Below are 26,675 nucleotides of genomic sequence, written 5' to 3'. Positions count from 1 at the left end.
GGCGCGGCCGGGGGCGGGAAGAGATGCGGGGCCGACCGGAAGGGGCGGGGCCGGGTACGCCGCTCAGAAGGCCAGGACGGGCGAGCCCCGGAGGCCAGAGGGAAAGAGAAGAGCGCCAGGCCGGGGTCGCGAAGGCGGGCGCCGCCGGAACGCGAGGCGCGGGGCTGCTGCGGGCGGGCGCGAGTTCGCGCGGCACCGCCTTCGGCGTGACCTGCTGGCTGCTTCCGGCGCGGGAGGAGAATGTGGTCGCAGTGCGGGGCGCTCCGGAGCCTGGCCTTGGCGCGGTCGCGGGGAGCCCGGCCCTGCAGCGGGGATGGGGGCGTTTCCTACACGCAGGGGCAGAGGCCTGAACCCCAGACCCGCGAGTATTTCTACTACGTGGACCACCAGGGCCAGGTGGGAGGGGGCAAGGCCGTTGCTCGAGGGGCGGGGCCGGGGGGGTGCCTGTGGGCGGGGCCGAAGGCGAGGGTTTCTGTGGGCGCGGCAGTTGCCCGAGGGGCGGGGCCGAAGGGAAGTCCAACGTGGGTGGGCGGGGCCGGGGCGGTGGGCGACCTGGTCTCCGCAGAGCTGGAGGAGCGCGCGCTGGGAAAGACGGGGAGCTGGGTCGGTCCGGCTGAGGCTCCTACACGGGCCGCGTCCCTGCTGCGTCGTGCAGCTCCGGACTCTGTCCTGCAAGCCCCCAGCCCTGGCGCTGATTTCTCGCCGCTACCAGGGAGACACCCGGGCCGCCCCGCATTTTTTTGGAAGCCCTGTCAAAGGCAGCGGCTTGTCCGGGAGGAAGCAAGCCAGGTAGTCTCCGCGGAGGAGATAACACAACTAATTACAAACTTGAAAAGAGGGAAAAGGTGCGGGGAAGACTTGACTGACCAGGGAGCAGAAGTGCACATAGATGCAGAGAAGTCGGCAGGGCCCCCAGGTTTACCTTCCACGAGCCTCCCTGCATTCGGCGTGCACAGACAAGCAGGAAAAGTGGGCTTGGGCCGGTTCCGGACCTCCCGAGCTTCCCAGCCTCCCCCTGCACGCTGGGACTCATCATGGCCCGGCCCTCTGTTTGCAGCTTTTCCTGGATGATTCCAAAATGAAGAATTTCATCACCTGCTTCAAAGGTAATGTTGTGCCTTCCTCCCCAGTCCCTTCTTTCTCACTTCGGGCAGCCCCGGATGGGCTCCCCGACTCTGCCGGTGGGCCCAGCGCACCAAGGAGTGGGCGTCCTGCGCTCAGGAGCCCCGCTGAGTGAGACCAGGCGAACCTCTTGCCGCCGTCGCCTGCCTTCGGTGTGGTCCTGGGCCCGGCAGCCTTGGGAGCCCAGCGCACTGAGCATCCGCGCCCTTCATCCCCCAGACCCGCAGTTCCTGGTCACTTTCTTCTCCCGCCTGAGACCCAACCGCAGCGGGCGCTACGAGGCCGCCTTCCCCTTCCTCTCGCCCTGCGGCAGAGAGCGCAACTTCCTGCGCTGCGAGGACCGGCCGGTGGTCTTCACGCACCTGCTGACCGCGGACCACAGGCCTCCGCGCCTCTCCTACTGCGGCGGTGGTGAGGCCCTGGCCGTGCCCTTCGAGCCGGCGCGTCTGCTGCCCCTGGCCGCCAACGGGCGCCTGTACCACCCGGCGCCGGAGCGTGCGGGCGGCGTGGGCCTGGTGCGCTCCGCCCTAGCCTTCGAGCTCAGCGCCTGCTTCGAGTACGGGCCCGGCGCGCCCGCGCTGCCCTCGCACGTGCGCTGGCAGGGCCGCCGCCTCGCCCTCACCATGGACCTGGCCCCGCTGCTGCTCGCGACTCGGCCGCCCTAAGCGGGGCCATGGAAAAGGAGGGAGGCCGCGGGCGCTCCTCACCCCGCTCCCGCGGGACCCCACGCCCCAGAAAGCCCGGACCACCCGCACTCGCGACAGCCTAGTGCGCCTGCGCACCCCGCCCCCCCAAACCCATCCGGCGCTGTCCTTGGTGCTGCCGCGGCCCGGCCCTCCCGGACCCTCCGCTCCCCACGGCGCGCGCCCCCCGCGCACCCGACTCCAGCGCCCTCCGGATTGGCCCGCGTTGGAGACGTCAGGCCCAGGCGGCGGGCGCGGGACTCTGGTGCGCGTGCGCGAGCGTCACCCGCCCCCTCCCAGCCCGGCCGCTGCTCGGACCGGGGCCGCAACCTGCACGGCGGGGGAGCCGCTCGCCGCGGGAGCGTCAGGTGAGGGGACGCCCGGTCCAAGGTCACCAGGCGTGGGGGGACTGGGGGGTCGGGGACCACCCCAGCTCTGACCCTAGTGCGCTCCGAGAAGGGCGTGGGTCTTGGAGGGGGATGGGGAACGCGGAGGCCACGCCCTCCCTGAGCCTGGCCGAAAACCGACCTGCGCTCGTGGGTAGCAGAGGAGACCGTGGGGGATACAGGCACCGGGTCGCAGTGCTGCAGAGGTGCGCAAGGGCCGCCCAGAGAACAGCTTGGGCCTCGCACTGTGCCCTAGGCAGCACAGGGCGTTCCATCCTCTTCCCTCCCCGCCTCCCACACAGAGGGGCGCCCAGGAGGCAGTTACAGTCGTCGCGGAATCCTGCGTGTGACACCCCGTCCCTGCCCAGCGGATTAGGGGGTGTCCTCTGGTAAAAGGATTTCTGGGCTTCTTCCAGCCTGGGGCCCTCATCCTGCTCTGGCAGGCCTTTCTACACCAATCTGCATCTAGGGGGGGTCAGCGTGAGCAGCAGCGCCCTGAGACCTGAGGCCAAGAACCTTCTCCACTTGAGAAGCCTTCCTGCTGGAGGCTGACTGGGCCAGGCCTGGAGCCACGTACCAACCCTTTTTACCCAGGGGATGGATCCCAGGGGCCCAGATAACGCCCCCAACTTCTTGGGGTTCACACGCATCTTGAGACATCTGGGAACTGCCTCTGCCTGGGCCAGAGCTATTCCATTAAAACTTTATTGTTGTGCTTATTTATCTCTAGTGACTTTAAATAATCATATGAGGTACAATTTAGGGCACGATTTAAACAAACACCAAGGCCACTTGGCCCCGTCCCTTTCCACATGACAGCTCGGCAAAGAGGAAGAGCTGGTGGACAGACAAATGTTTGGGGAGGCCTGCCAGATGAGGCTGGGAGACAGGACACCTGCAGCCCTGTCTTCCCTGGCTTCGGGTAGGCTGGCTGGCTTAGTCCAGATCCCTGCTTTTAAAATTGGGCTCCTTGTTCCTGAAACCAGACCCCAGCCTTCCCATTTCTTTAGGATAAGTACATGCATATGGTCCCCCAGCAAACTCCCTGCTCCTTGCTGACCTCAGAGGTCACACTGCTCCCAGAGCCCACTTGGGAAGCCACACTAGAAACCCAATTGGTGGCCCAAGGTCCCCCCGCCCCCGTCCTACCCCAGCTTTCCCAGGGCCCCATCTGCCCCAAAGACAGGACCCCTTTCTGGGGCCAGCATGGGAAGCACAGACCCATGGCTCCTGAGCCGACTTTTCCATTATTTTCTCATCCCCCAATTCTCTGACAGGTTACCTGAGAAAAAGACCCAATTCCAGTTAAGCTGGTCCCACCCCTAGGCCAGGAGCAGGTGCTGGACAAAGCTGTGCCTTGAATTCCCTGGGGCTCGTAGCTCCTCTGAAGCCAGCTCTGCCTGGGCCCCCACAGGATAACAAAGAGGCGTGTCTGCCCAGGGCCTGTTCTCCCCTTCCTAGCCATGCTTGGGTAATGGGGCCCCAGGCTTTGTCACCTAAGCAAAGTTCCCAAGCCTATACCCTGTACTTCCAGCTTCTTGCACCCTAGAACCAAACAGCAACCACTTGCCTGGGGGTAGAGTCGGGGGCAGCAAGCGACACACATCCATGTCCTGAGCAGGAAGCTCCTGACCTGCTGGGCATGGGTGGAGGAGAAAGAGAAGGTGACAGGGTTGGGTGGCTCTCCCTACATGGTCACATCCTGTGAAGAGGACACCAGGAATTCTAAATTCGAACCTGATGCCCCAGAGCTTTAAGAAAATGTTTTTGTCAAAGGAGAAAACCGAACGTTTTATTAGTTTCTTGAGCCGATTTGTAGCGTCAAAAGTTAGACGCAGGTGCAGGCCTCCATTCCATCTATTGGCTGGCTCTCGACTGCCGAGACTGGCCTGCCAACCTATGTTTCAGGAGGGCACGCATCCGCGGCTGAACCGCGTAAGGGCCGGTGAGGAGCTGGGCCTTGGGAGATGGCCCCGGGGGCCCCCGCGCTGCTGCTGCTGCTGCTGCTGCTGCTACTACTACTACTGCCGCCCCGCACCGCCGGCTGCCCAGCAGCCTGCCGCTGCTACAGCGCCACAGTGGAGTGCGGCGCTCTGCGGTTGCGTGTCGTCCCGCTGGGAATCCCGCCAGGGACGCAGGTGGGCACCGTGTGGAGCTGCGGGAGGACAGGGTGCCCCCAGGGAGAAGACCCCCGCAGCGGGGTAAGCGCCTCCCCTTTCCCCGGCCTGCAGACACTGTTCCTGCAGGACAACAACATCGCGCGCCTGGAGCCAGGAGCCCTGGCGCCGCTGGCCGCTCTGCGGCGGCTCTACCTGCACAACAACAGCCTGCGCGCCCTGGAGGCCGGCGCCTTCCGAGCGCAGCCGCGCCTGCTGGAGCTGGCGCTCACCAGCAACCGGCTGCGCGCCTTGCGCAGCAGCGCCTTCGCAGGCCTGGCCCAGCTGCGCGTGCTCTACCTGGCGGGCAACCAGCTGGCGCGGCTGCTGGATTTCACCTTCTTGCACCTGCCGGTGAGCGCCTGGGGTCTGAAGGGGCGGGATACTCCATTATGGTCGCTCGCCCTGTAGGGCTGGAGTCGTTAGAAAAGGCAACGTAGTGTAGCTTAGTAAGAAGGGGGGCATGCCCCCAACCTCGGCGCCCTTTTTCCTCACGATCTGCTGTCCCTACTTCAGCGACTGCAGGAGCTTCACCTGCAAGAAAACAGCATTGAGCTGCTGGAGGACCAGGCTCTAGCGGGGCTGTCCTCCCTAGCACTGCTGGACCTCAGCAGGAACCAGCTGGGTACCATCAGTCGAGAGGCGCTGCAGCCCCTGGCCAGTCTGCAAGTCCTGCGCCTCACAGGTACTTCTTCCTCGGAAAGTGTCTCTGTCTTGGCCAGGTAGTGGCAGTAGGGAACAGGCTCATGTGTGGAGGGGCTTTGACAGCAGGCAACCGGGCAGCAGTCTGGAGGGCCGCACCACTGCCTGCAGCCACAGTGGAGGGCTGCGGGAATGGGCGTGCTGGGGGATACAGCTCAGGCACCCTGCCTGAGGAAGAAAAGACAGGAACCACACAGGGTGACTTAACAGAGTTGAGGATTCTGTACACTTTTAGGCCCTCAGAGGGGAGGCAAAAATGGCAAAGGAGAGAAACAGCTGATCAGGACTGGGGACATTCCCGAGAGAGCATCCAAAGACAAGGCTGAGAGGATTTGTAAGGTTTCAGTGCTGGTGAGATGCCTATGTGGACGCCCAGGTTCCTAAAAACAGTGGCACTTGTTGCAGGAAGATTTGAGGAGCAGGTGCTTTCTCAGAGACTGACGCAGAAGTGATCTGTAACATGCAGGCATCACAGAGCTAAAGCGGAGGGGGGCGGGGCGGGGGTGAAGGGCTGCCGCCGCCCCAAGGAGCTTGGGGTGAAGGAAGGGGTGGCAGGGGCCTTGGACACCGTGTGAAAAGGCTGTGGTAGGTGGGAAAGAGGCCCCTGCCCTGGCCCGCAGAACCCCAACCGCACAGGCTGTGTTGTAGCACCATCCTCAAACCACCTGCCTGATGCTGCTCTCCCACAGAGAACCCATGGCGCTGTGACTGCGCCCTGCACTGGCTGGGTGCCTGGATCAAGGAGGGCGGCCAGCGGCTGCTCACCTCCAGGGACAGGAAGATCATGTGTGCAGAGCCCCCGCGCCTGGCGCTCCAGAGTCTCCTGGATATATCCCACAGCAGCCTCATCTGTATTCCGCCCTCTGTCCACGTGCAGCCGCTGGAGCTCACAGCCAACCTGGGTGAGGACCTTCGGGTTGCCTGCCAAGCCTCCGGCTACCCGCAGCCATTGGTGACCTGGAGAAAGGTGCTCCAGCCTCGCGAGGGCCGGCCGCGAGCCCAGGCCCAGCTAGAAGGCGGGGCGCCGGGCCTGGGCGGACACTCGGCATCCGACACGGGCAGCGGCATGCTCTTCCTCACCAACATCACGCTGGCCCATGCCGGCAAGTACGAGTGCGAGGCCTCCAACGCTGGTGGCGCTGCCCGCGTGCCCTTCCGGCTCCTGGTCAACGCGTCCCGGCAGCAGCCGCAGCAGCCCGCGCAACCGCCGCCTCCGGCCGCCCGCCCCGCTGGTCGCGAGCCCCGGCCCGAGGCGGGAAGCATGGCCTTCCGCGCCCTGGGCCTGGCCACGCAGACGGCCATTGCGGCGGCCATCGCGCTGCTGGCGCTCACGGCGCTGCTCCTGGTCGCCATGATCTGTCGCCGGCGCCGCAGGCGAAAAAAGGCGCGGGGGCCGCCGGGGGAGGGAGCGCTGTTCGTCAACGACTACTCGGACGGCCCCTGCACGTTCGCACAGCTAGAGGAGCTCCGCGATGAGTGCGGACACGAGATGTTCGTCATCAACCGCTCCAAGCCGCTCTTCGCCGAGGGTATGGCGGAGGCGCCCGCGGACTGCGGACCAACAGAGGGGACGGGGCCGGGACTCCGCGTGCCCCCGCCGGTCGCCTACGAGATCCACTGCTAGGGCCGCGGGCGCGGGCAGATGACGTGGGCGCCGGGGATTGGCCGGCGCGGCCTCGCACATGCTCCGTCAGTAAAGGTGGAAGCCGCGCAGTGTGCGGTGAGTCGTGTGTGGGACGCGCACCGGGAGCGTTACACTCGGGAATCCTGGGGTAGCAATGGAAGGTGGCCAGGGAGGCCCCAACACCTCCCTTGAAGTTCTTCCGAAAAGACATCACCCCAACCTCCAGCTCTGCAGGGGGGGTCCCTCGCTGGCCCTGGCCGGCCACAGTAGGATCTTGGGCCTCCGAAAGGTGGGAAGAGCAAAGACTGGCCGGCAGTGCAGAAGGGGCCGCCCTGCGGGCAGGCTGGATGGCAGTTGTTGCCCAGTGGCCATGTTGGGGGTGGTGACAGCAGAGATAAGGATAAGGCCGACCAATGTGGACAGGAAAAAAAACAGCCATAAATTCAATTTCCAGGCACATTTGTACCTTGATGACCTCCTCCAGCCCGAGCCCAGCCCAGTGGGGTGGCTGGGTAGCAGGGCAGGGAACACGTAAGAGGCACGAGTGCCTGGGGACCCCAGCCTCCCTGAAGCAGCCTCTGTCCAACTTCAACCCCAGAGCACTGAGCTCTCAGTAACGGGATGGGAAAGGTTCAGAGAGGCCATCATCTCTCTCAACTCACAAGTGGGATCCCAAAGCATTTGCACAAAGGACCAGGACCCCACAAGGCAGCCAAATGCAGCCAAACTGAGCAGGGCAATGGAGGCTTGACATCCAGCCCTGGGGCCCACAGACGGTCAGCCAATCATGGAGCAAGTGCAGGGAAAACCGCGTGGGGCACTGCAGAAAGCAGGGGAGGCTGGAGGTGTGCCCAGAAGGCGGACCCAGCAGGAAACCAGAAACCAGTGCTTTTGTGACAGGCCTCCACCAGGGTCCAGCAAAGGCCCTGCCTACCTAGAGAGACTGCAGGGCGGCCTGTGTCCCACCCAGAGCTACTTCATCATAGGCTGAAGTAGTCTGCAGCCAGTCGCCCGTAGATGTCCGTGGTCCAGAGCACATGGGCACGGCCTGAGGCTAGAAGCAGCTGATGCAACTCTGCTTCTACGCGGGCAAACTTCTCCTCATTGATGGAGGCCTCCAGCAGGACAGAGGCAGGCGGCGGCCAGGGCAAGCCCTCATAGCAGTCCACAGGGAAGGGGTGCACCACAGTACGCAGCTCAGCCTGCGCCGCTGAGTCCCGCAACAGCTCCTTGAGGCCCGCCATGGACAGTGGGTTGCCATAAAGGCCAAGGTACCGGAGACTGGCACACTGAGTCAGGATGGGAAGTGTGGCCAACAGCTGGGTGTCTGCAAGCTGGCACTCAGTCAGCTCCAGATGCAGCAGTGTGGCTGCTGATGCCTGCAGCAGACCCTGGAAGGGTGCCAGCTGGCTGCCAGACAGGTCGTTACCACTCAGGTCCAACTTCTTGAGGTGGGCAGCATGGGGGCTCCGTGCCAGGAAGCGCAGGTCCTCAGGCAAGAGAGCACAGAAGGCCAACTCCAGGCTCTCCAGGGGGCTCTGCAGGGTGCTACAGGGGACACAGGGGTCACAGACAGGCAGAGCCAGGGAGGGTCCCTACAGAAGGGAGGGGCAGGGCAGTGGTGGGGCCGGCTCACCTGAGCAGCTGGTCCAGCCTCCCTGAAAGGAGAGAGGAGCCCATGCTGAGCTCGCGCAGACAGGTGAAGCGGCCCATCTGGGCAAGGAAGTAGCGAAAGTTGTCCTCGCCATCCACGGAAGGCTGCCTCGAATCCCCATGCACATAGTGGAGCCGCAGGCTGGCCAGGTGCTGGAAGCGAGCCACGTGTGGGATGATTACAGACAGACCACGCAGGCCCAGGTTGTTGAAGCGCAGGTCCACCCGGCGCAAGCAGCCTGCATCCAGAAGCTGCAGCAGGGCCACAGTGTTGCGCATGGGCAGGTCCTCAGCTCGCAGGTCCCGGCAGCAGAGCCGCAGTGGGCTGCCCACGCTGCTTCGGAGTGCCTCCCGCAGGAATGCATAGGAGGCCCGGTTCACCCGCAGGTCCACACGCACCTCCACGGGGACAGGGGCTGGCCCAGGCTCTGTGGCACCCCCCTGCTGCTGGGCGATGCATGTGCGAGCTACGGCAGCAGTACAGTCCCACATGCTCATGGTGCCAGGATCCTGTTCCACACCATCATCCAAGAGGCCTGTCATGTCCAGCACCCGCAGCGCATGCTTCCTGGGAGTAGGAATGGTCTGAGGAAGGGGTCCAGGGGCAGGGCCCATACCCCCTCCCAGCCAGCTTGGGACAGGAGCCACGAGCCTGCTCCTGTATGAGCTCTTGCTAAGTTTACGACCCAAGCCTAGAACCTTCTCAGGGGACCCACTTACACACCCCTGGCCTGACAACCCTTCAGATAAGTCCATACCTGCAGAGGGGCTGTGTGCTGGCCCCAGGCTCTGGGGTGTGGAGCCGGGCAGTCAGCCCCAGGATAACGGCCTGCATGCTCTCAGTGCTAGGCCGCTCCTGCAGGAGGGCACGGCTGCAGTGGGCACACTCCTGTAGCAGCTGCTGGAAACTGAGCAGCGGGAAGGGCCATGTGTGTACCAACTCGCGCAATACCACTGTCTTCTTGTCCATGAAGGCCACCTTGAACAGCAGGGGGAAGAGTTCGCGTGGCAGCAGGGGCAGGGCCTGGCAGGCAGCTGGCTGGCACTGCAGCACCTGCCGCGTGCTCAAGAACACAAGCGTGTGCATGGTGCTGGGCCGGGCAGACGGCCACCTGCAGGAGAGGGACTTCAGCAGGGAGGAGAGACCCTAGGCCACTACCAAGCCACACACAGGTGGTAGGAAGGCCTAGCATAGTGCCTGAAACAAAGTCAGAAGTTAGCAGAGGCCACGGCACACACAAGCACCTATTAGATGCCTAGCGCTGGGCTAGGTGCAGTGAACTGGCAGACAAGGTCACAACTCAGCCCCAGCCCTCCAGAGGCACAGGACTCTTTAGGGAAACCAAGCGTCAGGCAGTGTGACGTCGTCGACAACTCGCTTGCTCGGGTGTGCTTTTGACAGATGCCTGTTGCCTTGCAGGGCCCCCCATGGGTACTTCAGGCCTCCCAAATTACGAAGCTGCTTCACAAACCCTGAGTAAAGTCCAGGCCTCTCCCCACCAACCTTCATCAGCATTAACGTTGATGGGACACTCCAAGGGGTCAAGCCACCAAATCACGTTTCCCTCCCCTCTCCTCACAGAGGCTCTCCAGGGCTACCCTGGGACTCCACAAAACAACAAAGAGCTGGAAGAACAGATGCAGCTTCATAAGCAGCAGGGCAGGTTGAAAAGACCGAGACCCAGGGAACACTGAGTCCAGATGATGTGGCCTATGAAATCCAAGCCTTCAATATAAGCCTCCCCGCAAAAAAAACTATTCTCCAGAGTGTCACCAAACACGGAGACCCCTGAAAGAAAGCAACCCTCACCTTTGGTGGCTCTTACCAGTGGCCTAAAACCTCTCCCTCTTCCCTGGAGAGCCACTGTGGAAAGAATAAGTCTTATGTGGGATTCCGAAGGTGCAAGGCTACAGATTGCTCAGACAAGGCAAAGAAAGCTGCCTAAGCAGCACCCAAGCTGCAGAGATGCGCGCGAACACACCCGAGGCCACAAGGTACCTGGGACACAGGGTGCCAGCCCTGCTGCTGACTGCAGCATCCTCAAAACTACATCGCAGCCATCTCTCTGTGACAGATTAGAAAATGAAGGCCTAGGCCTGGCCCAAGGTCACAGCCTTGAGTGACAAGTCAGGGAAGGGGTCTGGGGAGGACACTCTGCCCCAGGGCCCTCGTTTTTGCCGACTTTTCCACATACAAATAAGTTCTTAAGGAACCGCTTCCTGAAAAGTCCCAGACACCAATCCTCGGTCTCATTCTTAGATCTCAACGGTCATACCTCGCTCTGACAGGACAGACCAACCGAGCACCTGTCACGGGAGGACACGAAAGCAGACGGCCTGGCCACCAAGGGAGGCAGGCACCTCCGTGCGACGCCCCCGCCCCTCCCGCCGGCTACGGGGAACGCGTCGGTCCTCGGCTGCCTGCGTTTCTAAAAAAATGCCCCCGCCCGGCTCCTCTGGGCCTCGAGTGGCGGGAGACGCTGGTCCCTCCGCTCTTTCGCCTCCCAGGCGGGGCCTGCTCCTCCAGGCCAGGTGCGTCTCCCACCAGGGCCTGACGCCGCTCCGACCGGCCGGGGGACTCCCAGTCCTTCCCGGCCCGCTATGGCACCGCCCGGGCTCCCGGCTTCGGCCCCGGGCTCCCAAATGCAGCTACTGCCTCCCTCAGCCGGGCCGCCCCGAGCGACCGCCGCCCTGCCCCTTGCGGCCAGGCAGGGCCAGGGACGTGCGTCGCCCCACTCCGACCCCCGCCTAGCCACCCGCGCTCACCGGTCCCGCAGCTGCAGCCACCGCCTCCGGCCCCGCCTAGACCGTCTGCCGCGCCTCGTCCGGCGCCGCGGCGCCCCGCGATGACGTCGACGCCTCCCATTGGTTGGTTGTCCAGGGCCCGGCGGACTGGCTGCCTAGTCGCGGTGGCCCCGCCCCCGGCCCGCCGCGCGCCCGCATTGGCTGTTGGCCCCAGCGTCGGCGGCGCGGGAGATTCGCTGGACGGCCGCTGGACGCAGCGGAGGCCTGGCCGGCCCGCCATGGAGCGGCTGCGGGATGTGCGCGAGCGGCTGCAGGCGTGGGAACGCGCGTTCCGGCGGCAGCGCGGGCGGCGGCCGAGCCAGGTACGGGATGCCCAGGGGTCGAGGGGCTGAGGGCGCGGCCCGCGGCTGACGCGTTCTCTTTACAGGACGACGTGGAGGCGGCGCCGGAGGAGACCCGCGGTGAGCGCGCTGCGGGGCGGCGGGGGCCCGGGTAGACGGAGGCGGGAGGACGCCGGGTTGGCGGGGGCCCAGGCTCCACCCTGACCCCGCCTCCCGCCCGCCCACGCAGCGCTCTACCGGGAGTATCGTACTCTCAAGCGGACCGTGGGCCAGGCCGGCGGCGAGCCTCGCAGCTCCGAGTTGCTCCCCGCGGCCGTCGAAGAGGTATCCAGGCTCCGACACCCCAGCCTCCTCCCACTTTCCTGTTTGGCGGAATGGCAGGAGCCACGGAGTCGCGGCCAGGCCTCCGTAGGGCACAGAACTTGGGAGGGGGACTGAGCAAAGTGAAGACGGGCCGGACCTCGCTCCAGGTGTGGGAGGGGTGGCTGGGAGCGCCTCTGCTTCCACATCAGCCTTTTTCTGGCCTGCGCCCCTACTGTCTCCTGCAGGCACCAGAGTCCCACTGCTGGGGGCCCCACCTGAATCGGGCGGAAACCCAGAGTAAACAACCTACGCCAGGGCGGAGCAGCCAGGGGTCGGTGCCGGACTATGGGCAGCGGCTCAAGGCCAATCTGAAAAGCACCCTGCAGGTGAGGAGTTAGCAAGCAGTGAGTCCACACTAGGTCCAGAAGTGCTTCTGGCTCGGGGCACTTTCTTGTCACTCTTTGCACATAGATAGGCACAGGCTCCTATGCCAACCAGGGCACGAGTCTCCACGGAGCTTCTCGGGGCCTTCGCCCTTGACTCCTTTTCTAGTCCAGCCTTGTGCTAATTAGCCTGCCCTACGATTGAGGGTGGGGACTCAGGCAAGTTTCAGAGTCTACAGAAGCCCAGGGACCTGAGTTTCTGCTGCCATTCTGTTCCCTTCCCAGGCCGGACCAGCCCTAGGCTGCAGACCCTGGCTTCTAGGAAGATCCTCATCCAAGACGCCCACCCCAAATCCCCCAGGCACAAGGCCTGTCCCTACCTTTGCAGAAAAAGTCAGTGATGAGCCTCCACAGCCCCCTGGACCCCAGCCAAGGCCAGGCCAGCTGCAGCATCTGCAGGCATCCGTGAGCCAGCAGCTGGCCTCCCTAGATCTTGACTGGTTACAGCGATGTCACAGTGAGATCCCAGACTTCCTGGGGGCCCCCAAAGCCTGCAGGCCTGGCCTAGACTCAGAGGAATCACAGCTTCTGACCCCGGGTGAGTCAGCTGTCCTTGGTCCTGGTGCTGGCTCCCAGGACCCAGAGGCTTCAGCCCTCCAAGAAGTCAGCATCAGTGCAGGGAGCCCCCAGCCCAGCAGCAGTCGAGGCAAGAAGCAGAGATGGAACAAGGAGTTCTGGGGGAGCCCCGCACAGGTCCAGCAGCAGAGCAGCCAGGCTGGACACCCATCAGAGGGGGCTGGGGCTGTCGCACTTGAGGAAGATCCTCCAGGGGAACCTGTACAGGCACAGCCACCTCAGCCCTGCAGCAGCTCGTCGATCCCCAGGTACCACAGACTCAGCACCTCCAGTCAAGCTAGGGTGGGGAAGGCTGAGAGCACAGCCCACCTGCATATCTCTAGGCTGGCCTGCCATGATAGGGGCAATTATGTACGGCTCAACATGAAGCAGAAACGCTACGTGCGGGGCCGGGCACTCCGTGGCAGGCTCCTCCGCAAGCAGGTAAGACAGCGACAGACTGGGACAGGCCCTCCCTTTCCCTCCCCTCAGCACCCCCACATGTCCCACCCAGTGACCCTCCTATGTGGGCACCCTTCAGGCATGGAAGCAGAAGTGGCGGAAGAAAGGGGAGTGTTTTGGGGGTGGTGGTGCCACAGTCACAATCAAGGAGTCTTGTTTCCTGAATGAACAGTTTGATCACTGGGCACCCCAGTGTCCTCAGCCAGGTGAGACATCTGCCCTGGAGGGTGGGTCTGGCCAACACTGTGGAGACAGCACGATACTCTTTTGGGGGATACTTCTGTTCCAAGCAAAAGACCTTCCAGGTGCCCCTGGTCCAGGCCTTACCTTGGCTTCCCCAAAGGAGGGTGGCAAGGACGAGGATGGGTGTCAGCCTTTTATGCTTTGGAAGAAGTAGTGCAGAAGAAGGGCACTGCCTGCTGCTAACCTCTTTGGAGGAAGAGAAGGTTGTGGCCAGTGGTTGTTTTGCTTGGAGCTCCCATTCCACCTTCTCTTGCCTGCTCCAGTAAGTGAGGAAGACACAGACCCTGCTGGCCCTGAGCCGTTGGTTCCTGCACCACAACCTGTGCCTGGGGTGCCCAGCCTGGCCTCCACCATGCTGCCACTCTACTCCCTGGGGCCCTCAGGGCAGCTGGCAGGTAAGCAGTCAGCTTCTGGCCCAGAGCCTTTACTGAGGGGTTGGTGTGCCTTAAATCATGGTGGTCAACACCTGTGTTTGCAGAGACACCGGCTGAGGTGTTTCAGGCCCTGGAGCAGCTGGGACACCAAGCCTCCGTCCCTGGGCAGGAGCGTGCAAGTCATTGCGGAATCCTGGTGGTGATTGTGGCTCCGGTGGGGGGGGGCTGAGCCGGTGCTGAGCCAGGCATGCAGAACCACGCTGACGACTTGCGCCCAACAGGAATCTCCACGCTGACTGGTGCTGCCTACCAGGGTGCCGGCAAGTCCCTGTGCTACCAGCCTCCCGCGCTGCTCTTGCTCGGCGCAGCCCCTGCCCTCACGTTAGGTCATCTCTCCCTTGCTGCACTCATGGACGACCAGGTGTGCACACCAGGGCCCTGGGCACATGTCCCACAGCCAAGAACCAGCACTGTGACTCCCAAGGGCAACTGGCTGCCTCTCCCTAACCGCCCCTCCCATGGGAGCTTCAAGGTATCTGTGGCCTCAAGTCCCAGTTCCTGGCAAGACAGGTCGAAGGCAGCCCAGCTCCACAGGCACCACGAGCCACCCCTACAGGATCTGGCTGGGAAGGGAGGCCCTCCCCACTGGAGTCTGTCATGCTCTGGGGCTCCTGGGCCAGGCCCACAGGTGCTTAAAACCCTTGGCCCTAGGACCCAGGGACCTGGTTCTCCTCTACACCTGTAGGGTCTAGCATGGGACATGTCGCAGCTCTGGGATGACCTGGGGAAGGGCCAGGGCTGGCTGGCCTATGAACAGCCGTTGCTCCTGACTTGCAGGTTGTCTGGCCTGCCACCGTGTCTCAAGAGGCAGCTGGACATACACCTCAGGATTGACCAGGAAGCAACGGGAGTCTGTCCTGCAGAAGGTGGTGGCCTCAATGGCCTAGGGTGTGAGGGAGGCAGTCCTGGGCTGTGCCTCTGATCTGCTGCCTTCAGGTTCGGGCCAGCCCAGGTACACCGTGCTGATGCTGACACCGGAGGCACTGGTGGCGGGGGCAGGAGGCCTCCCCCAACCCACGCAAGCTGCCTCCAGTTGCTTTTGCCTGCATTGATGATGGTCCACTGCCTCTCCCAGTGGTCCCATCAACTTCCGGCCCTGCTACCTGCGCGTCTGCAGGGTGAGCCATATGTGAACTGGGGTGGGTGGCTAGGGCCAGGATGGGCTGGATGGCCTCACGCCACCACCGCCTCTGGTGCAGGTGCTTCGGGAGCGCATGGGCGTGCACTGCTTCCTGGGTCTTACAGCCACAGCCACACGCCGCACTGCCGGTGACGTGGCACAGCACCTGGCTGTGGATGAAGAGCCTGGTCTCCATGGGCCAGCCCCAGTTCCCGCCAACCTGCACCTTTCCGTGTCCATGGACAGGGACACAGACCAGGTGGGTGTGTGAGCTCTGGGGACCCTGCAGGGCCCTGGCTCCCGACTGCCCACGCTAACGGCTCCTCACCCCCCACGGCCCACACCGACCTCTCCTCACCGCCCACGGCCCACGCTCAACCCCCACTGCCCACGCCGACCACTCCTCACCAGGCACTGTTGACACTGCTGCAAGGCGAACGTTTTCGAAACCTGGATTCCATTATCATTTACTGCAACCGACGCGAAGACACAGAGCGGATCGCTGCGCTTCTCCGAACCTGCCTACATGCAGCCCAGGGCCCAGGGCCTGGAGGTGAGGCACAGACAGGGCTGGTGTCCCTGTGGACCCACCTTGGGCACACATGGCCCCTCCACTGACCATCTGCCTGTCTTCCCCAAAGGTCGTGCCCCCAAAACCATGGCCGAGGCCTACCACGCAGGCATGTGCGGCCGGGAACGGCAGCGGGTACAGCAGGCCTTCATGCAGGGCCAGTTGCGGGTAGTGGTGGCCACAGTGGCCTTCGGGATGGGGCTGGACCGGCCAGATGTGCGGGCTGTGCTGCATCTGGGGCTGCCCCCAAGCTTCGAGAGCTACGTGCAGGCCGTGGGCCGGGCCGGGCGTGATGGGCAGCCTGCCCACTGCCACCTCTTCCTGCAGCCCCAGGTTGGCACCCCCCCAACTGCCAGTGCTTAAGCCCCCACTGCCCCACCCCACCCTCATGATAGTTGTCCCGCAGGGCGAAGACCTGCGAGAGCTCCGCAGACATGTGCATGCCAACGGCACAGACTTCCTGGCCGTGAAGAGGCTGGTGCAGCGCGTGTTCCCAGCCTGCACCTGCACCTGCACCAGGCCGTCCCCAGAGCAGGAAGGGGCCATGGGTGGAGAGAGACTTGTGCCCAAGTATCCCCCTGAAGAGGCTGAGCAGCTTGGTGTCCACCAGGCAGCCCCAGGACCCAGAAGGACCTGCGTGGGCCATGAGCGGGCACTCCCAGTACAGCTTACTGTGCAGGCTCTGGACATGCCAGAGGAGGGTGAGGAACCTGGGGTAAGCCACGGGTGTGGATGGGCTGTGCCCACGTCCCCTGAGCCCTGCTCTGCCCACAGCCATCGAGACTTTGCTGTGCTACCTGGAGCTGCACCCATGCCACTGGCTGGAGCTGCTGGCGACCACCTATATCCACTGCCGTCTGAGCTGCCCTGGGGGCCCTGCCCAGCTCCAGGCCCTGGCCCACAGGTGAGCACGCCCTGCCCTGAGTTGGAGGCAAGGTTGGAGAATCAGGGCTGCTGGCCACATGTTTCCTTTTCCCTGGGCACAGGTGTCCCCCTTTGGCTGCGTGCTTGGCCCAGCGGCTGCTTGAGGACCCAGGGCAGGGCAGCAGCTCCGTGGAGTTTGACATGGTCAAGCTGGTGGACTCCATGGGCTGGGAGCTGGCCTCTGTGCGGCGGGCTCTCTGCCAGCTGCAGTGGGACCATGAGCCCAGAACAGGTGCACCCCGCCCCACCCCACCCAGCCTTGGATGCTGCCTGCCTCCATCTGACATGCTTTCCGGCAGGTGTGCGGCGCAGGACGGGGGTGCTGGTGGAGTTCACGGAGCTGGCCTTCCACCTTCGCAGCCCAGGAGACCTGACCGCTGAGGAGAAGGACCAGATCTGTGACTTCCTCTATGGCCGTGTGCAGGCCCGGGAGCGCCAGGCCCTGGCCCGTCTGCGCAGAACCTTTCAGGCCTTTCACAGGTTGGGAGAAGGCGGGAAGGGCCTGGGACCATCCACCCTCCCGCAGTTATCAGCTCTGACGGGCTCCTCCCCACAGCGTCGCCTTCCCCAGCTGTGGGCCCTGCCTGGAGCAGCAGGATGACGAGCGCAGCACCAGGCTCAAGGACCTGCTCGGCTGCTACTTTGAGGAAGTGGAAGAGGAAGCACAGGGGCCGGGAGGCATGGAGGACACACAGGGCCCTGAGCCAGGGCAGGCCAGAGTGAGTACAATAAGGCCAGGAAGCACATCGGGGTTGCACGTTCCTTGGGCTCCATGGGGCTTGCTGTGTGGATGTAGTGCCACAGTAGCTCAGAGGAAGCCTGATGTGCCTGTCCACACAGCTCCAGGATTGGGAGGACCAGGTCCGCTGTGACATCCGCCAGTTTCTGTTTCTGAGGCCAGAGGAGAAGTTCTCGGGCAGGGCTGTGGCCCGCATCTTCCACGGCATCGGTGAGGCCTGGGAGGCTCCACCCAACGCAAGCTGGAGCTGGGGCTGGGGCAGGTGAGGCCTGGGACGCTCCACCCCATGCAGACTGGGGCTGGGGCTCATGGCTGTGTCTTTACTCCACCGTAGGAAGCCCCTGCTACCCAGCCCAGGTGTACGGGCAGGACCGGCGCTTCTGGAGAAAATACCTGAACCTGAGCTTCCACGCCCTGGTGCGCCTGGCCACAGAAGAGCTCCTGCGGGTGGCCCGCTGATTGCACTGCGTTGGGGGATGTCGGGTAGAGCTGGGGTTGTCTGCGGCTAGGGCAGTCACTGAAGCCCTGGGCAAAACCTGTTACAGGGTGTGAGGACGAGGAGACTCCAAAATGCAGAATATAAAGTGCTCACATTGTTTTTATGGGCCCTCCTGGCCAATGCGGCAGCCCCCAACCTGGGGACAAGCACATCACATACTCTAGGCACACGTGGCTTTACTGACCACTCCAGCCACCCAGCTCAGAGAAAGGTGCTGGGTGCCAGGCCCAGGTACATAATGGGCAAGGCAGAGAGGGCGAGCAGGAGGAAGAAGCAGGGATGTGACCCCAGCCCGTCGGCCAGGCCTCCGGCCAGAGCGCCCAGCAGCAGCTTCCCCAGTAGCTCCAGAGTGGCCAGAAGGCTGTAGTGTGTGGCCTGAGGGAGTGGGGGTCAAGGTCAGAGTAAGGCCCACACGGGCCAGCCGTGCAGTCCCTCTGTGTCCCTGCAATGTCTCCTCACCTGCAGGGCCCTGGGGGCCAGCTGGCTGCAACGCATCATCCCAGTGAAGGTGACTGTGGTGACCAGGCCTCCCAAGAAGTGCTGCAGACATAGGCTCAGCAAGGCTGACCCTGGGAGGGCAGAGGTCAGCAGTGCCCCAGGCTCCTGGCCCCTCTTTTCCTCCCTCCTCAAGGCCAGCCCCTCACCTCTCAAGATTGTGCCAGGGCCCATGCTGGCCCCCAGGGTGTCCAGGTGGAAGACCAAGGCAGTCTGGCAGGCTAGGCCCCCGAAGCGGATCCGCAGCACTGACTTCAACAGAGGCAGCAGTTCCCTGGGGTGGGGGTGGGAAATTGGGCAGTATAGGGATTGGGGACAGCTTGGGTACAAGTGGGTGGGCAGGGCACACTGGGGAAGGCTCACCAGTGCTTGGCCAGCAAGGTCCCACCCAGGGAGGAGCCAGCGATGGAGCAGACCACAGCACCCACACCATTCCACAGTCCCAGCTCAGGGGCAGAAACACCATGGTCCAGCAGGAGAAGAGGAAACAGGCTGCTGGCACCCTGTTCACCTTGGGTTGTGGAGAGGGGGTATGAGCACAGGAGGTTCCATATCTGACCCCACCTCCTTTCCCCCCACCTGGGGCCTCAGTCCTGCCCTGCTGTCCTCAGTATTCCAGAGCTGCAGGTGCTGGGGGGAGAAATGGGGCAGCCCGAGAGAGCGCAGGGATGTGGTTAGAGCTGGGGGAGGACAAGAGAGCAAGGTGCAGCTGCAGAGCCCCGGATGTCAGGGCCAAGTCCTGCAGGTCATACCCAACAAGAGAGTGGCCCTGTAATGGGTTGCAAGCACTGGGGACACACCTGGAGCTGTCCAGGAAGCCACACCTCTGCTGTTGCCTGCCTCGAGGCCTCCTCACTCACCCAGCTTGTAGGTGAGCACAAAGCCTGCCGTCCACAGGGTCCCCGGCACAGCCAGCACGTCCCGCAGAAGGTGCGCGGTGTGGGGACGTTGCTTGGACGGGGCCGGCTGTGGGAGCCGCCGCAGGGCTGGTGCAGCCCAGGCCAGGGCCGCGGCCAGCCAGTAGGTGGCAGCCAGGAGCAGAAAGAGTTGCGGCCACGAGAGAGTGGGCTGCAGCGCCAGCAGCGCGCCTCCGGCTAGCGCGGCCCCCAGCTTGTAGGCGACTACCTGCACGGTGTTGCCCGGCCCCAGCTCGGCCGGCTCCAGCAGCTGCACAGCCAGCGCGTCCAGGGCCACATCCTGCACAGCGGCACCCAGGTTCAGCAACAGCAGCAACCCCGCCACTGCGGCGGGCAGCCCGGCCTGGCCAGCTCCAGGCGGGGGCAGCCCGGCAAGCAGCCCACACACCAGGCCCAAGCCTGCCGTGCTGCGCGTCAGCCAGGCCCTCACCGAGCCCTGCGCGTCCACCAGTGGGGCCCACGCCAGCTTGAGCAGCCACGGAGTGTAGAGAACCTTGGCCAGCCCCACGCGCGTCAGGGAGAGGCCGCCGGCGCGCAGCAGCACGGGCAGGAGGCAGGACTGGAGCCCGTAGGGCATGCCCTGCACCAGGTAGAGGCCGGCCAGCGGCAGCAACTTCCCACGCATGACGGCTCCGCCGACTGCGAGGCCGGGAGGTCGGGTTCCAGGTGGGGTCCCGCAAAGTGAGGTCCCCTCGCGTTGGGTCAGAGGCCACACCCCAGCATGATTTTGGTTCTGGGACCGGGCGGAGTCAGCGTCGTACAGACTGGGGTCTGGACACGTGCGATCGGGCTTTAGGAGCATTAACACCCCAGAAGGACCGAAGTCGGATCCAAACAGACGCGAGCGGTGCGGACACCAGCTCCCGGCATGCTCTGCGCGGCCTCAGAAAGGGGGCGGGGTCACTGCCTCCCGGGGCTCCCAGCATGCTCTGCGAGACCGCAGGTAAGGGGGCGGGGTCACTGCCTCCCGGGGCTCCCAGCATGCTCTGCGAGACCGCAGGTAAGGGGGCGGGGTCACTGCCTCCCGCGGCTCCCATCATGCTCTGCGCGGTCGCAGGTTAACGGGGCTGGGCCGCTGCCTCCCGGGGCCCTCACCGTCGGCCGAGCCGGACTCTCAGCAGTTTCTCGGCCGCCTAGAGTCACACAACGGAGCACGGGCCACAAGGTGTCGCTGGAGCCCCGCGGCCACCGACTCCAGGGCCGGACGGTCGCGCGAGCCACAGAGACCGGAGCGGGCCAGAGCGTCAGCTCGCTGGCGCCCCCGGTGACCAGTCCGGGCTAGTGCCCGCGGCCGCCCCGCCACGTGCGTGCTCCCAGCGACGTCCTGCGCTGGTGAGAGGCCCAGAAAGGGAAGCTACAGAGCAGGGCCGGCCTCGAATGTAAGGATCGGCCTGCGCCCGCGGCCAGCCCTAGTCTCTCCCAGGAGTCTCGGATCCGCGCCAGGCCTGCTTTCTTCCTGGTGTCTGACCTGCAGCCTGGTTGCTGCAGTGCCCGGCCCCGCTTCTCCAGCCGCCCCCGTGAAGGCGTCGGTTTCTTAAGGGTTCCGCCGTCTACCGCCGGATACTTCCGGCGTCGGATCCCAACCTTGCTGTGTCTGTGGCTTCAGCCCCTCCCTAAGGCAGTGACAGAGACATGGAAGTTAGGAGGGTAGTGTGAAAGGTCAGAACCCAGCTTAGCGCAGAAGGACACGGCCTGCCACTGCCCTTGATGCCCTTCAGTGTCTGGTGACAAGGCTAGGAGCGCCCTGCCTGATTCGAGCCCGCCCTGCCAAGGGAGGGGTCCATCTGCTGTGTCTCCTGTCCAGAGCTGTGCCCTCAGGGGCTCCTGAGGCCAAGATGAGGCTGTGAAGTGTGGCTTGTGGTTAAGAACTATCCCCAGAGCGAACAAAACCAGGTGCCCTTGGCCAGTCGTATTTCCAAGTCTGCGAGTCTCTAAAGCCAGTCCCATCCTTGGCGGACTTGAGGGCACTGGACCCAATGCATTTTTCTGGCTGCTGTGGCCTCTGAGGGGGTTTCTTGTCAGCTCAGCAGGTTTTGTTTCCAGGTTTCCTTGTCTATTAAATGGGGGCTATCATGCCTACTTCAGAAGAGCATCTGTGCAGATCGAGTGACCCCCAGCAGTGTCTGCATGTAGTAAGTGCTCAGCCATGCTCCCCAGGCCAGGACACATCACTGCCCACCCCCCTCAGCCCAGCCCCTGCCTCCTCCAGCCCCAGCCCTCCCTTGGGACACTGCCTCATCCTCTCCCTCTGCCTCCCACTCCACCCAGCTGAAGGACTGCACCACACACTGACACCGAAGGTGGTCTCTCTGGCCCCCCAGACAGCGGCCCCACCCCTACTACCTCGCATAAGAGAACCAAGACTTCCTCTCTGAGCTGTCAGTCACCCCGACCAGCCAGCGCCATGCTGGTTTAGTATTTCTCCCTGCCCCAGGGAAGATGTGGACCTCACAGGAAAGGGAGCCAGGAAGGAGACAGCTTTCTGCGCCTTCTTCAGGAAAGGCTGTTTCTTTGGGTGGCCACCTGGGCCCCTGGTTCCCTAGATTCTTTGCCAAGCCCCATCCCCACCCCAACAGCTCTGGGGGCTTCCACAAAGGGGTGCGGGGCCTGTGCTTTCCTCACACTCCGGACTCTCGGCCCATTTCTGTGTGATCGTGACGGGCTCTGCCCCACATCGAGAGACCACAGGGAAGACCCAGCTCATGGTGGGTGCCGGGTCTTCAGGAGGAACAAGTGGGTGCTGGCCGTGGAAGGCCCTTTCTCTGAAGGGACTCAGGTTTGCAAGAAGGGTAGGCAAGTGGGAGCGGACCACGCAGCTGCCAGTGCTTCCTCCCTGGAGTCAGACTGCCACACAGCTTTATTAGGGACCTGCAGAGAGGCAGGGGCCCAGCCCCCCCACTCTGCCCGCCAGGCAGCAAGAGCAAGTACAGTGGGCTCCAGAGCCCCCACGGCCCCTGAGCACACAGTCCGGGGCACCCAGCCTGGCCCCGGCTGGGCTCAGGAGTACTCGAGGGTGAATTTGGCGTGAAATCTGCTCAGCTTCTCCAGCAGCAGCCGCAGTTTCTCCAAGGGGGGCAGAATGGTCATCCTGAAAGGAGTTGAGAGTGAGTGAAGGGGCAGGGTGGCGGGACAGGCAGTGAGGGCTGGGCCTCACCGGAAGTGGTAGGTGCCTTCCCGCTGCCCAAAGCCGCTCCCGGGCACCACGCAGATGCCGGTCTCCTCCAGGAGGCGCAGGCAGAAGAACATGTCGGGGGCCAGGCCCAGCTCCTGTGGACAGGCAGTCATCAGAGAGAGATGCCTGGCCACCACTGCCCACCCCACAGGCCCCGCCCCCGCCTGACCTGAGCACGCTCCACTGCCCGCGGGGGCAGCTGCACGCGCGGGAAGGAGTACATGGCGCCCTGCACTGGGTTGCAGCTGATGCCGGGAGCCTTGTTGAAGACCTGCTCGGTGAGCTTGGCTTTGGCCGCCAGCTCGGCCAGCACTGCCTGCCTCTCCTGCGGCCGTGGAGGGAGGGAGGGCCCATCAGGGCACGGCACTCAGCATCCCCCACCCCTGATTAGGTCACCTGGACCCCCTCCTGCCCCCAACTCACAGCCTGGAACTGCGCGAAGGAGGGGTCAGTGGGCGCGGGCGGGCTGACCACCAGGTCCAGCAGGGCCTGGCCTGGCACCGGCGGGCACAGCCGCACACTCATCAGCTTCAGCATCTGCTGCTGCACTGCGGCGTCCATGTTCACCACCTCCACATAGCCACCGCGGAACCCGCACCTGCCAGGTGAGGGGCACGTCCAGGCCAGGTGCGGAGGAGTTGGCCCACTGGGCGAAGAGGGCCAGGCCACAGCCCGCAAGCCCCCACCCGCCTCGCCTGCACGCACTCGCCCATGTAGCCCTTGGAGGTGGAGTGGAAGGAGGCGAGCTCCTGCTGCCCGGCGTAGGGTGGCCCCATCTCCATGAGCACCTTCTTGAATGAGTGGAACTGGGAGCCCGCGGCGTACACGTTGTCCTGGTACACCTGGAAGGGCGCAAGGCGTCAGGGGGTCTGGCTGTTGCCCGGCTTCCCGCTCCCCTGCGCCGCTCACCTCGTCCGCCAGCAGAAAGAGCCGCTCTTCGAAGGCGAAGCGGATCACAGCCTCGATGCACTCGCGGGTCTGCACCTGCCCTGCGGTGTGGGGGAGGCAGCAGGGCTGGGTGAGCCAAGGGGGCGCACTGCCCTCCACTGGGCAGCCGGGGACGGCGGACCCGGCACTGCCTGGGCCAGGGCGGACAAGGGTGCGGGAGGAGATGGGGCGGGGGGAGGCGGGACGGGAGGAGTGGCGGGCCGGGCAGGGCGGCGGATTGCACCGGTGGGGTTGCCGGGTTGATGACACACAGCCACGAAGGTGGCCAGTGCCCACGCGCCCTGCACAGCGCACCGTGAAGCCTCGGACACGTCCAACCCCAGGAGCCGTTCCCTCGCCAGGTAGTAATCCACCTGCAAACTGCGCCAGCGTCTGCCCAGTGTGCCCCGAGTAAGAGTGGTACTGGGGGATGGGGATGGAGCAACACCGTGCCGGGTGGCCCTCGCCCAGCCCACCAGCAGCTTTCAGCACCGTCCTGCAAAGGAAGGAAGGCACCGCACGGCGCCGCGCGGGCGCTCGCCGCCTCCGCGCTGGCATCCCCTCTGATGTCGGAATGTCTTCCTGCCCATGCCTTAAGCCCCTACCACCGATGGCGTGCTGGCCCCTGTGGACAGGAAGACATTGTTGGGTCTGCAGGGATGCCTCCGTCGCGCCTCTCAATGTACCTGCCGCCACGTTCCTCCCGGATCAGCTGGATGCCAGAGGGCTGACCACTGTAGGCCCCTGGACTCGGCAGGACGACAGGATGGGAGGTACAGGTGAAGTTCTCAGCCCGCCCAGGGGACCTCCCTCCTCCAGCAGCAGGGCCGCCGTCTGCTTCCTCCTGGCCCTGGCTCTCACCCAGGCTGTGGCCCCCACACGCCTGCAGGATGCGCTCCGCCCTCTTCTTGGCATCGTCAGGGAAGCTGGGGCTGGTCAGAAGATCGGGGTTGACACAGAGAGCCAGGACCTGGGAAGACGGAGTGCTAAGGTCAGGGCACACGGGCGGGGGGTGGGGGGGTGCAGTGGGCATGAGCCTCACCTGGCGCAGGAAGGTGATGGGCCTCTGCCCCATAGCCTGTGCGTCCCCGATGTTGGCACGGATGACCTCGGTGAAAGGCTTCTTCACACCCTGGGAGGGGAGGGGAGCAGGCAGGGAGACCGTGCCCTACCTAACCCCTCAGCCCTTGTGCCGTGAGCCAGTGGGACTGGGGCCAACTCAGCCACCCCAGTGTGACCTGGAGGGCAGCGAGGGGCCTGGGCCATACCTGGCACAGCTCCTGCTCCAGCTCCAAGGCTCGCTGCACTATGGGGCCACGCACTGCGTACTCCACTTGCCGCACACGTGGATTCATGCTGTGCAGCGTCAGCACCTTCGCCCTCAGTCCGTTCCTCACCGCCTGGCTCTGGTCACCTGTGCTCAAGGCCATGACTCTACCCAGACCAGGTGGGAAGGCAGCTCAGGAGGTAGCAGGACCAAAAGTGGGAGTGGGGACAGCTGGGTCTGGCTCAGTGGGCCACGGCTGGGAGGAGGCAGCCGTAGCAGAGGGGACGCCAAGCAAGAGGGCACCCTCTTCACCGCAGCTGGCCCCACTGGGAGAGACAGAAAAGGCTGAAGGAGCTGGGGACAGTTGGGCCCCGCCCCACCCATCTGGGAACAGCTCTGCTCCAGGGAGGGAGAGGCAGTGGGTGAGGCGGCAGGCGGGGCTTGGGGCAAGGCCCAGTGCCTGCCCAGTGTCCCCATGAAGGGAGAGCAGGAGACCCACATGGGGGGTAGGTACAGACGTCAGTCCCGGTCCGGACAGCTCTGAGGGACTAGATGTGGGGCGGGGGGCTGAGCGCCTAGGGTATTCAGGAGGTGAAGGGAGTGCCTAGCAGCCCTGAGGGGCTGGCAGAGCTGGAAAGGAGGGACCCCCGAGGAGAGACTAGAGCCTGGGCTGCTGGGATTTACCCCAGCAGGGCTTGGCCGAGGCCTAGCCCTCGTGGCACCCGCATCTTTGCTTGGGCCAGCGGACCTGTCTCCTTAGTAACCGAGCCAGGCCTCAGGAATCCAGGGGGTGCTGGGGGGAGGGGAGGGGTGTTCAGGCTCTGGGTTCCATCTGGCTTCTCCAGGGCTGGCACCTATGGCCCAGAGGCTGCAAGAGCTCTGTAGCTGGACCTTGGTCCCTGATGAGCACGGCGAGGGGCTGGGGAAGGGGGCTGGAGCCAGGCAGTCCAGCTCTGGGCCCTGGGACAGCTCACACCTGGCTGCCCTTTCACCAGGCACCAGCTGGGGGTTGCCCTTGGGACACACCCCAGGCTAGGGGTGACCTGAGTTCTCTGGCCCTCTTGTTCCCGATTGGAGGAGAGAGTAGGAAATGAGCCGGGATAGGTCGTCAGAGATCCACCTCCACAGGCCTGCCGAGCTGAAAGGCCAGGCTCAATGCTGGCCCGCCTCAGCAGCCACAACGAAACCTGACCCACAGGGGTCAGGACAGCTGGCCCCCAGGCCTCTCACCTTGCACTTCTCTGCTCTGCTGCCACAACGGCCTCCTAGTGCGCAGGCCTGCCCCTCTGGCCCCCAGACAGGGGCACAGGTTAATATGGGCCTGGCCCCAGGCAGAGCCAGCCCCTGCCCGCCCCCTGGCAGCGGAGCCCAAGTGGCAGCCCTGGTGGCAGGTGGACCTTGGGCAGCTGCCCCACCCCCCACACTAAATTTAACCAGCAGCCAGTCCCTGCCTGCCCGTAGCCCCTGCAAAAACACCCTTCCAACCAGGGATGCTAGGGGAAGGGCAGGCCCAAAGGACACTGGGCTGACAGGCCCGTGCTGAGCCAGGAGGGAGAACATCCCAAACCCACACCACCCAGCACTAGTGGCCACACAAAGCTACCCACCATGAACAGACAAACTGGCGGTGCCCTCAGCCCTCCTGCTTGAGGCCCCTAAGGGATCCCCTCACCCTGACACGTTGTGCCCAGCCAGCTCAGAGCCAGAGTGGCCAACTGTGTGTCCCCTATGCCAGCCCAGGCAGAAGCTGGCAGCCAGGCCCCAGGATTGGGGCTGCATGCCAGGAACTGGGGGCCCACAACCCCCCCCCCCAGGGAGGTTCTGACAGTCTTGTGCTTGTTTTGCCCCTCTGGCTCTGGCACAAGAGTCTTGTGGAAAACACTACTTCCCTTTCCAGGCCATGGTCCCTGGGACCCCCACTCTCCACCCCCTCAGCACAGACACCGTAGACCCTGGCCCCCATTGGAGGTTCCTTCAAAGCACCTGGCTCCTCTCTGGAAAGCAAAGGGTTATGGAGGAGGCTCCAGGAGGCTGAGCACGGGAGGGAGTGGGTGAGGCCCAGGCTTCCAGCCCAGTGGCCGCAGGCCTCACTCCCACATGGCCAGGGCTGCCACATGCCCCTGCATGCACCTACAGGCTTTCGTGCTCACAGGCACGGGTGGCACCCCAACCAAATGGCACAACCCACTTCC

At 64.3% G+C, this 26,675-nt stretch overlaps 6 protein-coding genes and 1 long non-coding RNA gene across 15 annotated transcripts; 3 read left to right on the top strand and 4 right to left on the bottom strand.

Annotated features, from left to right (window-relative positions):
- The first annotated feature begins 50 nt into the window (after positions 1 to 50).
- Positions 51 to 2,914, top strand: CUNH8orf82 (chromosome unknown C8orf82 homolog). 2 transcript variants are annotated; one of them, XM_017883556.1, is made up of 3 exons: positions 51 to 396; positions 1,058 to 1,106; positions 1,342 to 2,914. In XM_017883556.1, the coding sequence occupies exons 1-3, from the start codon at positions 241 to 243 to the stop codon at positions 1,785 to 1,787; spliced, it is 651 nt and encodes a 216-aa protein (XP_017739045.1). In that variant the 5' UTR covers positions 51 to 240; the 3' UTR covers positions 1,788 to 2,914. The 2 variants fall into 2 exon arrangements, with proteins under 2 accessions (XP_017739045.1, XP_017739046.1); XM_017883557.1 differs by having other exon boundaries at positions 67 to 396; positions 1,058 to 2,910.
- On the bottom strand, positions 215 to 1,278 carry LOC108536618 (uncharacterized). Its single transcript, XR_001887564.1, has 3 exons — positions 1,197 to 1,278; positions 553 to 1,063; positions 215 to 302 (listed from the first exon to the last, which is right to left on the bottom strand). It is a non-coding gene; the product is annotated as an uncharacterized LOC108536618 (long non-coding RNA).
- LRRC24 (leucine rich repeat containing 24) lies at positions 2,091 to 6,773 on the top strand. Of its 2 annotated transcripts, XM_017883536.1 has the most exons (5): positions 2,091 to 2,173; positions 4,100 to 4,329; positions 4,423 to 4,701; positions 4,864 to 5,032; positions 5,739 to 6,773. In XM_017883536.1, the coding sequence occupies exons 2-5, from the start codon at positions 4,159 to 4,161 to the stop codon at positions 6,671 to 6,673; spliced, it is 1,554 nt and encodes a 517-aa protein (XP_017739025.1). In that variant the 5' UTR covers positions 2,091 to 2,173; positions 4,100 to 4,158; the 3' UTR covers positions 6,674 to 6,773. The 2 variants fall into 2 exon arrangements, with proteins under 2 accessions (XP_017739025.1, XP_017739023.1); XM_017883534.1 differs by lacking the exon at positions 2,091 to 2,173 and having other exon boundaries at positions 4,019 to 4,701.
- LRRC14 (leucine rich repeat containing 14) lies at positions 3,956 to 11,177 on the bottom strand. Of its 6 annotated transcripts, XM_017883553.1 has the most exons (5): positions 11,093 to 11,161; positions 9,085 to 9,524; positions 8,726 to 8,894; positions 8,310 to 8,479; positions 7,116 to 8,221 (listed from the first exon to the last, which is right to left on the bottom strand). In XM_017883553.1, exons 2-5 carry the CDS (start codon positions 9,411 to 9,413, stop codon positions 7,654 to 7,656), a joined length of 1,236 nt encoding a protein of 411 aa, XP_017739042.1. In that variant the 5' UTR covers positions 9,414 to 9,524; positions 11,093 to 11,161; the 3' UTR covers positions 7,116 to 7,653. The 6 variants fall into 6 exon arrangements, with proteins under 6 accessions (XP_017739038.1, XP_017739042.1, XP_017739043.1 ...); XM_017883549.1 differs by having other exon boundaries at positions 3,956 to 8,221; positions 8,310 to 8,894; positions 11,093 to 11,169; XM_017883554.1 differs by having other exon boundaries at positions 8,310 to 8,894; positions 9,085 to 9,438; positions 11,093 to 11,177.
- Positions 11,173 to 17,803, top strand: RECQL4 (RecQ like helicase 4). Its single transcript, XM_017883558.1, is given in 25 exon segments — positions 11,173 to 11,433; positions 11,499 to 11,532; positions 11,642 to 11,736; positions 11,961 to 12,101; positions 12,384 to 13,157; positions 13,255 to 13,381; positions 13,682 to 13,813; positions 13,897 to 14,006; positions 14,106 to 14,215; positions 14,630 to 14,675; positions 14,677 to 14,742; positions 14,800 to 14,874; positions 14,876 to 14,908; positions 14,910 to 14,936; positions 14,938 to 14,970; positions 15,052 to 15,231; positions 15,384 to 15,525; positions 15,614 to 15,876; positions 15,950 to 16,244; positions 16,318 to 16,447; positions 16,530 to 16,699; positions 16,767 to 16,947; positions 17,024 to 17,186; positions 17,308 to 17,416; positions 17,541 to 17,803. Coding segments are annotated over 25 exon segments (3,822 nt in total). The 3' UTR covers positions 17,666 to 17,803.
- Positions 17,804 to 17,867: 64 nt separating this feature from the next.
- On the bottom strand, positions 17,868 to 20,202 carry SLC33A2 (solute carrier family 33 member 2). 2 transcript variants are annotated; one of them, XM_017883548.1, is made up of 5 exons: positions 19,061 to 20,202; positions 18,564 to 18,711; positions 18,350 to 18,474; positions 18,165 to 18,274; positions 17,868 to 18,080 (listed from the first exon to the last, which is right to left on the bottom strand). In XM_017883548.1, the coding sequence occupies exons 1-5, from the start codon at positions 19,917 to 19,919 to the stop codon at positions 17,907 to 17,909; spliced, it is 1,416 nt and encodes a 471-aa protein (XP_017739037.1). In that variant the 5' UTR covers positions 19,920 to 20,202; the 3' UTR covers positions 17,868 to 17,906. The 2 variants fall into 2 exon arrangements, with proteins under 2 accessions (XP_017739037.1, XP_017739036.1); XM_017883547.1 differs by having other exon boundaries at positions 18,165 to 18,474.
- Positions 20,203 to 21,956: 1,754 nt separating this feature from the next.
- Positions 21,957 to 26,621, bottom strand: GPT (glutamic--pyruvic transaminase). The gene is given in 14 exon segments (XM_017883559.1): positions 21,957 to 22,205; positions 22,272 to 22,384; positions 22,459 to 22,614; positions 22,713 to 22,887; positions 22,995 to 23,131; positions 23,199 to 23,303; positions 23,461 to 23,538; positions 23,540 to 23,597; positions 23,599 to 23,712; positions 23,832 to 23,868; positions 23,871 to 23,960; positions 24,078 to 24,186; positions 24,259 to 24,348; positions 24,485 to 26,621. Coding segments are annotated over 14 exon segments (1,515 nt in total). The 5' UTR covers positions 24,647 to 26,621; the 3' UTR covers positions 21,957 to 22,114.
- Positions 26,622 to 26,675: the final 54 nt, after the last annotated feature.

This window comes from Rhinopithecus bieti, unplaced genomic scaffold, assembly GCF_001698545.2.
Source record: "Rhinopithecus bieti isolate Rb0 unplaced genomic scaffold, ASM169854v2 scaffold_13617, whole genome shotgun sequence".
Classification (NCBI taxonomy): Eukaryota; Metazoa; Chordata; class Mammalia; order Primates; family Cercopithecidae; genus Rhinopithecus; species Rhinopithecus bieti.
Note: the sequence above shows the minus strand (reverse complement) of the source record. Positions and strands in the feature narration are given on the sequence as shown.